Below are 16078 nucleotides of genomic sequence, written 5' to 3' on the forward strand. Positions count from 1 at the left end.
GTTAAGTGCATGTGTTGGCTTATCAGAGCTTTTATCTTTATTACCATAGAGCAAATAGCCAAGTAACCACTTAAATATCACATTAAAGAGAAATAACATGGCTGACTGTTTGAGTAAAGTTCTGTCCTTTTTTTGTCTGCAAACATTCAGCATTCAGCAGTCCTTGTGTTACCTGAAGATCATTTATGTAAAAGCAGCCATACAGGAGTAAGAGTTCTGATATGGCAGACACAGCATCATCACCCTCACAGCTGTGCAGTACAGATTACCCATAAATCCTCTGGACTTGCCATACACTTTAGGGTCCGTAGCTGCCTGCCACAGCGACCGCACGTCTGTGACGTGACCGTGCGATGTGATCATGTGGTCATAGATGCATGGGTGGTACGGAGCCTTGCCCTCCCCTGAAAAGTACACATGCTCCTGGGGAGAGACCCCCATGGCGTTGGCACAAATCCCCATGTAGACGTCGTCGATGTAAATGGAGGAGTTCAGCACCCGAGTGGCCTGGTAGATCTTAGTGGCAACATCCCGTGAAACCACGTACCCCGCTCCAGCCGTGTAGTCCGGGTAGGATGGCCAGGGGTACAGATCATAGGGGACGTGGTATTTGCTTTCTTTTCGGCGAACCGGAGGGGCTCCTCTATGTACATGCCCCACCCAAAAGTCTTTGACCCCTGATTTATTGCTCAGAAGCTGCCTTAGGTACTTCACCAAATTGGTCATGTGGACGAAGATGTCGTCATCTGCAGACATGAGGAAGAGTGCCTGAGGGCAGTACTCGTGCACCCAGTGGAACTGCATGATCAGTTTGGCTGTCAGGTTGTGGAAGGTATCCAAAAAGTCCTGCTGGATCAGGTCTCCGTAGCTCTGGTCCTCCTGTAGCAGTGCACTCTGCACCCTGGATCTCTGCTTTTCATCCACGCCAAGGGCGAACACCATCCTCACCGTGGCCCCCAGTTTGGACCAAACAAAGCTCTCATTCCCCCACGTGTGCCTGATGGCCTGGCGCCGCTCAAAGTTCTCTGGCGATGATTTCACAAACAGAAGCAGGAGCACATCACGCCCGCGTTTCCCCTCTCCACCCGCACATTTCCCTGGATGGTTAATGATGTATGGGTAGGTCACCAACCCATTAATAGAACCATCCTTTCTGGGACGTTTGGAGGAGATGTTGAAGGAAGAGTTGAGAAAGTCGTAGCTGTTGACTAGGTAGCGGTACGCGTATGATCTCACGTGGCTGACAACGTGGTGGTCCAGCTCCTCCCAGCTGACCATGACCACACACAGCACCATGCATGCGGTCAGCAGCTGCACGCACTGGCACTTGCGAATACGACGGAAGTTCATGAACATCGCGATGACTTGTTTGTGCTGATCTTCAAAACCTGACAGCACCTATCCTCTGGATCCTTCGAGACTTATACTCTCCTGAAGTCTCTTCTTCTGGTTTTTCTTTAATGGTAATTAATGGGTTTTTTTCATTTCTGCCTGCCTCTCTACTTCTTATTTAATGTATCTAATTGTCTGCCTTATTTTAGCCTTCTCTTTATCTACTCTGGTCCGTCTTGCCTCAATCTCCTCTTTCCCTGCTCCTGTCCTACCAACTGGCATCTCCTCTTCCAGGAGACCTTTTTCAGGCTCCTCAAGTGTTTGGGTTTCTCTGTAACTGATCTTCTTCAACTGTGACATGCAAAAGCTCCACTTTTTCATGATAATCGGGCTGCAAGCATCTCCAGGTAAAGTTTGGCGTCCCTCCTCTGTCTCAGACTATTCAACGTGCTCGGTCTTTATTTTTTCCTGAGAACCACTTTCTCCCTTATCCCTCCGGCTCACATCAGCAGGTCATAGGAACAAATGGTGCCTGAAAAAGAGATAAAGAGATACCCAAGTAAGATAAGCCATTTTTGGATTAATACACAAATGCTGAAATGTTAAGTTGATTCATTCATAAGCAGCAATTTGGATAAATTGCTTACGTCATTCATCACACAACATTTCCAGACAGTTTAGTTCAAGCCTCCCAATCCATGTCCTGCGGGTTATGTAAGGTAAATATATGTAGGTCTGTTTGTCGGACAAAACAAGACATGTGAAGAGGACATATTAACTACATAATTTCTAATAGCACAGTGATCTATTCATGATCTTTTTTTATATGGTTCAGAAAGCACACGCACAAACTCAAATCTGGTTGCAACATTCATCATAATAATAATACTTGTTCTCTGGACTCTATTCGTCCAAAGATCTGTTGAAAAGGGTTAGGGTTACATGTTTTCTCTCAACTCAAAATGGATAAAAATGTTGCCGTTGGGGTTTGTTAGAGAAACTTTAAAAAGGGAGACTTAAGCTAAGTGGACTTCCAGAGACCTTGAGTGCTTTACTCCTTTCTTTAAGGTTATCACCGTTTGTTAAATATTACATTTTAACAGACAGTACACATGTTGTGTGAGGTAGGCAAAAATAATGAGTAGATTTACCAGTTTGTTATTTGATTGACAGGCTGTTTGACTGGCTTTCAGAGTCTCAGCAGTTTGCTCGGATTGTGATTATTCTTGCTGTTAGTAGTTGGCTTTACATTAAAACCTCATAAAGGACCCACTTTTATTAATTAAAAAGCATTTTTGTGGTGCAGCTGGCCAGGCAATACACATCCCACCTTTAAGAGGACACATCCCCAAACTAAAACACAGCAGAGTGAAGAGTTAATCATGCCTGTAGTGATACAGCACGGAAAACTTTATCTATTCAATATATGATACATATTTAGAAGCAATACATCAAGCCTGAAAGCATTACTATTAGGAGTCTGCTTAGCATGAGCCCACTTCCCTCAAAAGGTTGAAATGAAACGGAACTCGTCCAGCATGTTTCTGAATGTGCTGGGCCATCCTTGATTTATCATCAGGTATCCAACCCGCTGTATTAATCCGTGCAAGAAATGTGACGAGAGGATAACCGTGAATTAGATCAATTTCCCTTGCCTCCCACACGGTGTGGGTGCACTTTGTGACATGTACGCGCACAGCTCACACAATGAAAAACCTTTTTTTTTTCAAAACACGAGAGGATATACACAAGTCAGCCCAAAAACTGTGCCAAAACATGCAATCTGCCACGACTTTTCACAAACTCAAGTCAGTTTAACCGATCGATCATTGAAGGATCGCCCCGGGAGAAACACGCACCGAGAAATGTGCTTCTCTTTTACTCACGTAGGATATATAGAGAGCAGACTGACGGAGTAAAAACCTGAAGATCTGTGCAGGATTGTCCATGATCACTGTGAGTTGTCGCTGTGTCATGTAACCATTTTCGGTGAGTTTTTGGATTTGCTGAGGACAGTGAATGCGTCACCGCGTGGTGTTCGCGGCAGGTGTCAACATATTTGGTATTCCCCTCGGGTCTTTCAGCGAGGTGTGTTTATACTTTCACAGATAGTCACTGTTGTAAGTTTTGCACTTTTGATTTTTCAATACTACGTTGATATCTATATAGTATAGGCCTACTGTACGAAAATAATAACTATACCACGCGACATTAAAGTAATTATTATATTGAAGTTAAACATTTCTGTAGGATACATTTAGATCCCTAAAATACATTTTAAAAATGTGTCTAATTATATCATACTATTATATTTCTATCATATTCATTTAAGAAATCAAATGTGATCAGTGTCACCTCTGCTGTGGCTTTCTTCCGTCTAGAATCTGTATGATATACCCACATGTTAAATTATGCTGCTTTATTCCAATAATATTTCAGTAGAGACTTTTTGTTGACACTTTAATTGTATTATTGTAAAAGCCCATGGTTTAATCAGTCACGCTCAAAATATAAAATTAAAGACAAATTTGCCAAAAGCATTGTTCTCTTAATATTAAATGATAAAGCATTACTTAGATATGTGTATCAGACTTTCAAGTATCTCCAGTAGCAATACATATTTAGTAGTATATTTGATATTATATTATTATGAGTTAAGTGTTCCTTGTAATTTTTAATTCTCTTGTTGTCACTTTAATATTCACAATTGTTGTGTAGGTATTTAATATGGACTTATTTGTCTGGCTCCTCAGTTATGTGTATTTTATATTAATTTGAACACTCTCTAGGCCGTTTTTTAAAATACCATTAATATCCTTTGGTTTAATTATTTTATCCCAAAATTATAATATAGCTGTGGCATTACAGCAACCTTTCTTCAATCTAATGCACCACTAATATTCCAGAAAATTGCCACTTTCTGAAGTTATATTAAGTCTACTTTAAGGGGAGAATGTTGATTGTTTGTGCAGAAGAAATTAAATGATGATGTTTTAGTGGAAATAGCAGGAGAGGATCCACTGATAAGACACACACACACACACACACACACACACACACACACACACACACACACACACACACACACACACACACACACACACACACACACACACACACACACACACACACACACACACGAAGTAACAAAATAAAGTCATTCTTTGACGTCCACTGGATTTGACTGTTTTAGTGATAAAGGCAGGTCTCTGTTCACCTCTGCATACATTGGAAACACACACAGACTCACAGACATCACATCTCAAATTCTGTACAACGATTAAGATGAATAGAATAATGTATTATAGCAGTAACAGTTATATTTCAGACCATATTTTACCATAAGTGTAAAACTCACAAAAATAATAACCATACTCCAATGTTAAGGGGTGAAACTTCAAACTTGAAACTGCAGATAATTTGTATAATTGTCACCTGCATGTGTTCACAAAGCGCCAGCTCAGGCAAATTCTAAAAAGATAGGCCAGAGCTGGCTTAAAAATAAAAAATAAAAGTTTTTAAAAAATGAAAGCCATCTTATTTGGTAAACACTCACACCCCATGGAAGATCCCCGGGCGCTGCACAATAGCTGCCCACTGCTCCTAGTACTAGGATGGGTTAAATGCAGAGGACAAATTTCGTGTGCTCTGCTGTGTGCATGTATGTGACTAATAAAGAGGGTTTCATCCTCAGATTCTACTGAAGTGCTTTTTTGTAGTGGCCAGACTGTGGTACTACAACGCCGGTGTCAGTCCGTGATGTCATTGGGCCAAAAAATACTTTCTCCCATTGACTTACATAAGGAAAAATATGTCTTTAAATCAGATTATAAATATACTGGATATATTATTATTTTTTACTTTATCAACTACACAGTACAGAACCCTATTTTAGCCCTTCTTTATAGCATTGGGTCTAAAAGTTCTATAGTGCCCTAAAAGCTGAATCCAGAGTTATTCCCCCCCCCCCTCTTGCTGTGGATTGGAGGCGGGGCTTAAGCAAAATGCAACAGCGCATGCTCCAAAGACCCAGATAATCAAGATGCTAGAGAGCCAGGCCATTTTGGCTTCATGTGCCACTGAGCACACTGAGCAGCTTCTATAGGATTGAACGTAGTCCCACCTCTTCTGTGTCCAGTTCTGTTTATACATCTATGTAAACACCCCGAAAGGCCCGTCCTCCATGTTGGCTGACTACAGAGTGAATGCGAGTGCCGACTCAGCACAAACAACTATAATAGACGGGCTTTAGCCCGACAGAGCCCCCGAGCAGAGAAGCTGCTGACGTCTGTGCAACACACTGGGCCGAACACATAACTCCACAGCAGCAGATTCTCCCTCAACACCGCCGATACAACCAGGGTGCGATTTGACAAAAAAACAGAGGGGGGGATGTTTTTTTTTATTTATTCATAGACAAGAACATTGGACTTTTAACTTGCATAACTAGGGAGAAAAAAACGCAAAAAGTAGACAGGCCCTTTTTTCGGGTCCGTGGATTAGTCCCCATCACAACATGGCAAAACTTTTAATAACCCATACATGGATTTCTATTCAACGTCACAAAAACATGCGTACGCACTAACAGGCAGAAAGCACCATAGAACAGCATCAATGCTCTCCATGAAAAGACCCTCCAATTAACTTAAATCAAACACTCAAAATAATTCACTAAATAGCACAACGTGCTGTCAACACTCAGGGACAGGTCTGGAAAACTAGACAAAGTAAACAGTCGGCTCTGGTGACAAATTTGTGGTGGCTTTTTCGTTTTTCCGATCGGGGCATTGTCTGCAGCATTTCGGCCCTCTTCTCTCCACAATTCTGCAAATGGGTCCTGTAAAGTAAGATGATATGCTGCTCTGAACGCGTTTCATGTTTGGTTCAGCGCTGTTTTTCCTGCGAAGTTCCCGCACAAAAATGTTACAATGTTTTTGTGTTCGATGACGTTCAGAAATATGCACCGTCTGCCAGAAGGCTGCTGAATAGCCTACTCTGATGTAAAGACACTGAAGATCGTTAGATTTCAAGAGTTTAAGTAGGCTAGCAGTTAAGTTGCATTCATCGCTATCAAGGGGGGGAAATCCTTGTCCCCACCGGAGATAAAAATAATTTAGCAGAGGTAGGGATAGGAAAACCAGAGGGGGGGAAATCCTCACCATCCCCCCCTACAAATCGCACCCTGGATACAACAACAGACACAACACGTGGCCCGGGGTCCACTCTCAGAGGTCATGTGGATAAACATCCTGAGAGGCTCCACTGTCAGAAACAGTTAAACATTGTCTTTAGTAAGGTTAATTAGGGAAAGTAAGGCCTTTTCTTTTAACCTGTTACTTTAAATGTGGAAGGATGATGGTATGCAAGTTCTAGGCTGAGAACAACATTCTTTAAGCATGGGCGCTTAGTTTTAATGCTGCTGTTCAGAGCAAAAGATTACCTTTTGTAGTTCAAAAAGACACGCATTCAAAGACGTTTTGGTAGAGGTTATTTTAAAAACTGTTAAGATAGAAAAGCATGAATATATTCAGAAGTGTCAAGTAGGAAGCATTTATTTCATAAATGATGACACATTGCTCCCCTATACCTTTAAGCTGCTTTTAATGATACACATAATGGTGATCGAAAATGAAAACATTTAAATAAAAGTAAAATTCATATCATCTTTGTAAAATTTGAACTAAATATGGTTTCTTAAACTCGGAAAACATGATCAAATTTGCAGATATTTTAGTCATGTTTAAAATATTTCACGGTTTGGACCCTGTTTGCACAATTAATTCTTAATAATTAATTATTTTAAAGAGCTACTTCCAGAGGGGATTGTAAAATACCTGTTCAGATAATTAGAATGTATGGCTAAATCTGGCAAGTCTACATGATGACATAATGAAGTATTTATTTTTAATGTGCATTGTCCCTTCTTAAACAAATATTATCCATTATAAAAAACAACCATTTAGCCTCTCACAGAAAGTGGTAAAAAGACATTATTATTCACACTTATTGAGTGTTATGTGTTCTCTGAATAAATTGTAGAAATTGAGGATCACCAGCAATGAACACTTAAGTTTAGAAAAAACTTCCTGCCATTAGAGAGGAATGCCGGCTCAGTCACTCTCCCTGAGGCTTCTAACATTCCCTCCCTGTTAATAGTTTTTTTGGGGGCGGGGGTGTGGAGTTTTACCTTTCTCTGCTGCAGGGGTCTTAGGACAGAGGTTGTTGAATGCTGTGTAGATTGTAAGGCCCCCCCTGAAGCTAATTTGTACTTAGAGAAATTGGGCAGTATCTAGAACTGATTCATTCATTGGTAGTGACATTCTTTGTTCCCCTTTTCTTAAACAGGAAATAGTTGTTTTGAAGCTTTTTCAGAACAAAAGTAACTTGCTTACTAGAGTTATGCCCCTTGGTGGAACTTAACTGTAAGTACAGTATATACAGTACAATATTGAGGTACTTGTACATCACTTAAAGGGATAGTCCAGCAGAAATTGACTCCAGGGTCTTTTTTCTGCATGAAAACTGATCAAGTAAGCCCTCCAGAGAGTTGTTTTCGTTCATCAACCAGTATTGAGCTTGCCTGGAAAAACCGGGAGCAACGGTTTCGATCGGGGCTAGGGTTAGGGTTTCATTTGCATTGTCACAATCATTTCATGAGAAGAGGTACAACATTTTGATTCCAACTTTATGGGCAACTTTATACTCATCCACTAAAATTTAGAGGAAAATATTTAACCTTTTACTTTATTGGATAGAATAACTTTAATTATCTCTGAGATTCAGCATAATTATATAAAATAAAATCAATAAACAATTGGTCTGTATTATTATTATTATTATTATTATTATTATTATTATTATTATTATTATTATTATTATTATTATTATTATTATTATTATTATGTCAGATAAACTTTCTTAATCGATTGCTGAATGTTACCTAGCAGTATTTATTGCATATCTTTTATAAATATATATATGTTTATGCTTTTGTTCCTTTACTTGACAGTTTATCTATTGTGGCTTTACTAGTTTTACACCAAACCACCAATTGGATGAAGTATACTAGCTGTAAACAACTTTCAATTCAGTGCTTTGTTTCTTCTTACATCGAATAGAAGAATAGCCTGTTCACTCATGTGGTACAAGTAGAAATATAATCTGAGTAGCACCCATCACCTCAGGTGGGATATTTGACACCCAGCCGATCTTGTTCCTGAAAGACCTGGATTACCCAGCCTACTTGTGTTTTCTTGACACTACAGCTAACAGTGCCGATGGGTCCACCGTTCATCGTTTAGACTCTAACTGAACTTTTTCTTTCAAATTACTCATAAGATAATGCTCTTTTACAAGCTAGACTGTATTAACTATAGAATTAGTAACAGTTGACCTCTCCGCTTTATGTTGGAGCAGAGATAACAGATAACATGTTCTTTCCCAGCAAAAGTGCATTTAAACTAAAACACTTATATAATTTTGGTTCTCTAGAGAGTTTGTGGGATCAGTCATTGGGGTGATATATTAATACAGGAATGCAGAATATTTTTGCTATTTAGGCCGCGGTCACACATGTTTTCTCAATGTGAGTTTAACCGTGCAGTCTGCTGGCTATCATACCTAACTGGTCTGGATATAATCCAATCAACATGGCTACAGCGCAATCTTCTCTGTCACATGTGTCCACACCCAAGGATTACTCTATGAATCAGCTTAGAAACTGAAAGCGCTCAACTGTTAGTGTGAATTTATCAAATTTAGCTGCGATTCCACGTCAGTCACAGCTTGTCACACAAAATCAGACTGATAGTGTATTCAACAAGCTGAAACTAGCTTTATTAAACGTCAGGTCGTTAGCAGGAAAGACATTTTTAATCAATGATTTTATCACCAAGCACAATGTGGATTTTATGCTTTGAACTGAAACTTGGATAGACCAAAATAACAGCACAGCTGTTCTTATTGAATCAACCCCTCCCAACTTTAGTTTTATGAGTCAGGCTAGAATGCATAAGAAAGGGGGTGGAGTTGCTATTTTGTTTAATGATTCCCGTCAAAGCAAGCAGACCTCTTATGGAACCTTTCCATCTTTTGAATATGCAGCCCTTCAGCTGAAATACTCCTCTCGAGCTCTGCTCATTACATTTATAGACCACCCAAATACTGTGCAATTTTTTTTATGACTTTGCTGAACTGCTATCTATAATGTGTATTGACTCTGACCGTCTAGTCATTGTGTGGGACTTTAATATCCAACACAGAGGACAGAGTGGCTAAAGAACTGTTCTGAGTTCTTGATAACTACGGACTGACTCAGCATGTAATGGTTCTGACGCACAACAAGGCACACTCTGGCCTTAATCATCTCAAAGGGTCTGAACATCTCTGAGGTTGCGGTGACTGATGTTGCACTCTCTGATCATTCCGGTGTTTTCTTTGAGAGCTCTATTTCTGTTCACACAAATGTTCAAAAAGGAAATTACCACAAAAAGGTACTTCTCTGAAAACACAAGGGAAATGTTTGTTCAGAAGTTTTCTCCCACACTAGCCCTCGCTAACATCTCAGTAAATGAGCTAGTCGATCATTTTAATTCAAAAGTTAAAAATGTCATAGATGCCATTGCTCCCACTAAGGTAAAGGAGGTGTGTGGCAAGAAAATATCTCCATGGAGAAAGGCCATGACCGTGAGAACAGAAAAAAAGAGAGTGTAGAAAGCTCAACGCAGGTGGAGAAAAACAAATCTCCAGGTTCATTTTGAAATCTATAAAGAAAGACTTGGCTTTTATAATTTGGAATTAAAAAATGCACGACGGTCTTTCTTCTCTGACATCATTGCCAAAAACACAAACAACTCATGTGCCTTGTTTGCGACCGTTGAGAGACTAACAAACCCCCCAGTGTCAGTATAGCATCAGAATTTCAATCCACCAGGGCCTGCAATGAATTTGCTTCCTTCTTCACTGACAAAATTCAGAAATCAGACAACAATTCTTTTCACAGGCAGTCTGTGTTTCTGTATCAGGTACAGCAAATGTGTTGTTCTTGTGTCCACTTAAAGTCAATTCAAACACCATGACACAATTCCATCAGATTAATGATAAAGACTTAGAGGACATTATTCGACATCTGAAGTCCTCCTCCTGCTGCCTTGATATTATACCTACAAGCTTTTTCAAAAATGTTTTTCTTAGCATGACCTCAGATCTACTTCATATAGTAAACAGTTCTCTTGACTCAGGTGTATTTCCACAGGCCCTGAAAACTGCAGTCATTAAACCGCTCTTAAAAAAGAATAATCTGGACGCTTCAGCAATGAATAATTACAGGCCCACATCAAACCTCCCTTTTTTAGGTAAAATCTGTGAAAAAGTCGTTTTTAAACAACTGAGTAATTTCTTGGATGCAAACAACTGTTTTGATGTGTTCCAGTCAGGCTTTAGACTGAACCACAGCACTGCGACTGCTGCCGTTAAGGTCTTCAATGACCTCCACTTAAACACAGACAGCTGCAGAATCTCAGTGTTAGTATTATTAGATCTCAGCGCTGCATTTGACACTGTTGAACACAACATACTGCTAGACCAAATAGAAAACTGGTTGGGACTTTCGGCAACAGTTCTAAATTGGTTTGGATCTTACTTAAAGGACAGGAAACACGTTGTCTCTATAGGCAGCTACACATCAGAGCTGACAAATATGACATGTGGGGTTCCTCAAGGCTCCATCCTGGGGCCTCTTCTCTTTAACATCTACATGCTACCACTGGCTCAGATAATGAAAAGCAACGAAACAAGTTACCATAGCTATGCAGATGATACACACATGTACAGTTACCATTTCACCAGGAGACTATGCTCCAATTCAAACACTGAGTAAGTGCATTAAGCAAGTCAATGACTGGATGAGTCAGAACTTTCTCCAATTAAACAAAGACAAAACTAAGGTAATTGTTGGAACGACAAAAAGTCATTTTTGAGCTTCAGTCAGCAATGTTCAAAACAACAGCTAACGCCAGAACGTGTAGTCCTGGACTCTGACCTGAACTTCAACAGTCACATTAAAACAGTTACTAAGTCCGCCTACTATCACCTGAAGAACATCTCTAGAATTGAAGGGTTAATGTCACAGCAGGATCTAGAAAAACCTGTCCATGCTTTTATCTTCAGTAGACTGGACTACTATAATGGTGTCTTTACAGGTCTCACTAAGAAATCCATTAGAAATCTGCAACTGATTCAGAACGCTGCGGCTCGAGGCCTCACTAACACTAAGAGAGTGGATCACATCACTCCAGTTCTGAAGTCTTTACACTGAGAGAGTGGATCACATCACTCCAGTTCTGAGGTCTTTACCCAGAGAGTGGATCACATCACTCCAGTTCTGAGGTCTTTACACTGAGAGAGTGGATCACATCACTCCAGTTCTGAAGTCTTTACATTGGCTTCCTGTCTGTCAGAGAACTGATTTCAAATTTTTGCTGCTGGTTTATAAAGCATTGAAATGGTTAAGGCCCAAAATACATTTCTGATCTCCTGGAGAGTGGATCACATCACTCCAGTTCTGAAGTCTTTACAGTGAGAGATTATGAACCATCCAGAACCCTCAGGTCTTCTGGAATGGGTCAGCTTTCTGTCCCCAGACTTAGAACTAAACAAGGAGAAGCAGCGTTCAGTTATTATGCTCCAAATATCTGGAACAAACTCCCAGAACCCTGCAGGTACGCTGCAACTCGTACTACTTTTAAATCCAGGCTGAAAACATTTCTTTTTGCCGCTGCTTTTAATTGAACTGTTCTAATCTAACATTGCACTGCAACTTTTATTCATGTATTTTATACCTGTTGTGTTTATCTCATTATCTTTGCTCTTAAATTACTACTTCTAAATGCTCTTAATGTCTTTCATGTTTGTAAAGCACTTTGAATTGCCTTGTGTTGAAAGGTGCTATATAAATAAACATGCCTTGCCTTGCCTTGAAGGAGATTCAGAAGAGGAAGTTGTATATATTGGAAGTATTATTCTGATTTAGGTTTTCCTTAAATTACCTAACTAACCATTAACATTGTGGAGTTAAAATGTCGTTGATGGCTCAGCTTGTATAAATCTCAGAATTTTATAAAAATCTGATTTTCCTTAAAGAATCTTCCTATTGTGTTGAAGTAAGTGAAGTCAGACATGTGCTGACAGATGCAGTCAGGTTAGTTAAATGCAAGATGCAATTGTTGATTGTTGTTGGCAGTAACATTATCAAACAGTCATAGTCATACATTTTATGAGTTTCAATTATCTCTGTCTGGAGGCAGCATCCGAACACACCTCATTAGACAGATAATTGTAATTGGAGGCTGTGACTAGTCTAAACAGTCTGTGAATTTAAACAAGTTTGTACTAGTATTTAATGGATACTAATTTTAATGAACCTCAAGCATTGAAGTTGTTGACTTCATGTCAATCAATTAGTGTAACATTCCACATCAAACTAAATCAGATCCACACTATCAGCTGTAAACTCTATACTCCTCCATGATTGACACTGCTTAACCCCATTCATTACACCAAGTTACCAATCAATTATGTTGTCATTATTAGGTTCAGAGTTTTTATCTTATAGTCTGCCCCTTAGATTTATGAAGGACATAATACTTAGAAACAACTCAATCAATATAATATAGTTCAGTACAACAACACATGGTATAGATCCTCAATGCTAAAACATATAATGTCCATGTATGATAAAGGTAGTCTTTTTGTCAGAGCAGTTCTATGGGATTGCGTTGGATTGTAAAGATGTACCTGATGATGATTTTTAAAAATCTGTTATGAGTGCTGTGGGCCCTTCACTTTAAATTTAGGCAATTACTGTGGGAAACAAAGCTTTTTATAGCAGTTTACTGAAACACTGCTCCCAGCTTATTTTTGTTCAGCTATTCAATGTCAAAGGGTGAAGATGTTTCTCTATTCCTCCCAGAGCTAGAAAAATAGTAACAAGTTCAGATGGGATGGACGCAACTCTATAAGCTGTTGCATGTTGTCTTACTTAGCAATACTGAAACTGGCATTTTTATTTGATGGACTATGTAAAAAAAAGAAAAAAAAGAACCTTCTAGTAGAAACAAGCCCTCTGGAGCAGCATTGGGCAATAACACTATTTAGTCCATTAACACATTCTCTAAATCTTTTTCAACACATACTTTTTGTTTTATAGTGATTGTGACTTTTTAATATGTAAATGCAAAACATGCAACTAGGGCCGCCATTCAACTCAGTGGTAGTTGGCGTATCGTGTGCATGGGCTCAGTCCACGCTGCCAAGAAGCACGCTGGTTTGATTCCAACCTGTGGAATGTCTAGGCATGCTATCCCCTCTGTCCACCTGATTTAGAAGTTGTATCTCTGGTATCTCGAGCCAAAATTTTTTTAAAACATGTTACTATGATAAAGTCAGTCACTAATGGTGTGGCAACATACAGTCCATGCTGTATGTATTCAGGGGAGACGTGACAGGTCTGATTACAGAACTAAAGTAAAAGACAAGAGGAAATTATGAGGCTTACAAAATGTTATCTCAAGTTGATTTCCTTGAATTGTTACTAGTGTAGCCTAATGGCTTTGTTTCCTGGAAGGGAGGCGAATCTGACATTTTGGAAATGACGTTTGAGCAGAATCAAAAACAACTGCCATGTTCTATATAATAATAACATTAATGAAGTGCCACTAAAAAAACATAACTTTTGTTGCAGAAATATATATAAATTTCCAAAACAACAATTAAACCACTGGAAGATAAATGGACACTCAGAAATTACACTTAAAACAGCAGAACAGACCATTTAGAAATGGGATTATATTGTGTTTTAAGTATAAAAATGAACCAAAAACCTTTCAAACTTACTCTGAGATGTACATCTCTCAAATGCAGCTTATTAACCAACTCAAACTGTTATTTTTCTGTCAATCGAGCTAAGTTTGAGTTTTTTTGCTGTTTGCTCTCACTTCTGCTAACTAGTCTCAGCCCGATTCATCCCCTCAGTTTCATTGAAACACGCTTGTAAACTCTGGTCACCACCCATTGGAAAAGAGCCTTGAGTTCTGGGACTGCATGTACTTTTGTTGCCTGATCATCTAATCTTTCTCTTTCCTCTCGAACTCTGTCAACTGCAAGCATTTAGCCTTGAACACAGGAAGGTATTATACACTTAATTTAGAGCAACACCCTTCAGCGCATACACACACACACACACACACACACACACACACACACACACACACACACACACACACACACACACACACACACACACACACACACACACACACACACACACACACACAAACACACACTGTGCACTGTGCTCCTCACTTACCGGCTGTTATTGAGCTCAGTCCATGTGTGAATAACAGATAAACCGTTCTCCTCTGCACAGCTCCTGTATACTCAGACTTCTCTCATATCTGTCTGGATCTTTTCCTTCCTCATCCTTTCCAGCTGCTTCTCTTTTTTTATTTTACCCAATCCGGGCTCTCTGCCACTCAGAATGTCCTCTTCTTCTCTTCTTTTTCCTCTTACTCCTGCCCCTGTCAGTAGCAGTAGCCTGCTCTGAAGGTCCCAGCGCTGTGTGTGTGTGTGTGTGTGTGTGTGTGTGTGTGTGGTCCGGTGGGTGCCTCATAAAGGGGGAGGTACCACCAAGCAGCGGATGGAGACTTCTTTAGACTTCTCCCCTGCACTTTAGCCCAACTCCCTCATGCTCCCTTTTTAGTATCTGTTTCTTTGAGAGGAATTTCGGTTTAAGATGAATGGATGTAGTGGTTTCTTCATCCCATAAACATACAGTACACAGGAGTGGCCATAACATTTCAAAATAGGAGCAATTTAACCTAACCAACCAGCAGGGACTGACAATAGCACGGAGCACATGTTTAAGGGGCCCTATCCTGCTCATTTTCAGGTTAATATTGTATTTATTGCCTATACTGGGACATGTCTCCATCCTTTAATGTTCAAAAAGCACCTCTTTTCACCCTCTGTCTGAAACCAGAGTCCAGTCTACTTTGATTGGTTAGCTTGCCGGCCTTGTTGTGATTGGTCAACCACTTAGAGATAAAATATATATTATATATATTTCTAAGTGTCAATAATGGTCTATAGTAAATTCATATTTCTACTTCATGTACTGCCATTACAGTTATCTTACATCATCATACTACGTGTAGTACTATTAGCTTTTAATATACTTCTGATATGTATATACTTTATTATTCTGTAATTAATACAGCACTTTAATGCTACTTTTGCACTTCTGGTTAGATGCTTACTACATTTTGTTTTACTCTGTGCAAGGACAATACATTTAATCTAATCTTAGTCTAATTTTGAAGAAAGTTCAATAGACCAAACACATACAGTATTTAATGCTGACTCCTGAAAAAATATATACATATACTGTATGTACATCATTTGTATACATTTTAATTGTATTCCTCTGGACTGTGAGAAACAGAATTTGGATCTCCCTGTCTCTGTCTCACAAACTCAGAAGATTGATAATAAAGCTGACTTTGACTCTTGATCAGAAATACATTTACTCAAGTATGGTACTTAAGTATAGTTTTGAGGCACTTATTGAAATGTAATGCTACTTAGTACTTCTACTCCACTACAGTTCAGAGGTAAATGGTGTACTTTTACTCCACTAAATTTAGTGAATACTGTACCTTCAGTTACTTCACAGACCTGGATTAATGATGGT

At 39.3% G+C, this 16078-nt stretch overlaps 2 protein-coding genes and 1 pseudogene across 6 annotated transcripts in view; 2 read left to right on the plus strand and 1 right to left on the minus strand.

The window, feature by feature from the left end:
• mcf2l2 (MCF.2 cell line derived transforming sequence-like 2) overlaps window positions 1-16078 on the plus strand; it is a 114460-nt gene that overhangs the window by 57083 nt on the left and 41299 nt on the right. The window lies entirely within an intron of this gene.
• Window positions 15-14970, minus strand: b3gnt5a (UDP-GlcNAc:betaGal beta-1,3-N-acetylglucosaminyltransferase 5a). Of its 3 annotated transcripts, none has more exons than XM_063891727.1 (2): window positions 14696-14970; window positions 15-1864 (listed from the first exon to the last, which is right to left on the minus strand). In XM_063891727.1, exon 2 carries the CDS (start codon window positions 1354-1356, stop codon window positions 184-186), a length of 1173 nt encoding a protein of 390 aa, XP_063747797.1. In that variant the 5' UTR covers window positions 1357-1864; window positions 14696-14970; the 3' UTR covers window positions 15-183. The 3 variants fall into 3 exon arrangements, with proteins under 3 accessions (XP_063747797.1, XP_063747799.1, XP_063747798.1); XM_063891729.1 differs by lacking the exon at window positions 14696-14970 and adding an exon at window positions 4889-4998; XM_063891728.1 differs by lacking the exon at window positions 14696-14970 and adding an exon at window positions 3219-4308.
• On the plus strand, window positions 11087-12212 carry LOC134869814 (uncharacterized; annotated as a pseudogene).

This window comes from Eleginops maclovinus, chromosome 9 (assembly GCF_036324505.1).
Source record: "Eleginops maclovinus isolate JMC-PN-2008 ecotype Puerto Natales chromosome 9, JC_Emac_rtc_rv5, whole genome shotgun sequence".
Taxonomy (NCBI): Eukaryota; Metazoa; Chordata; class Actinopteri; order Perciformes; family Eleginopidae; genus Eleginops; species Eleginops maclovinus.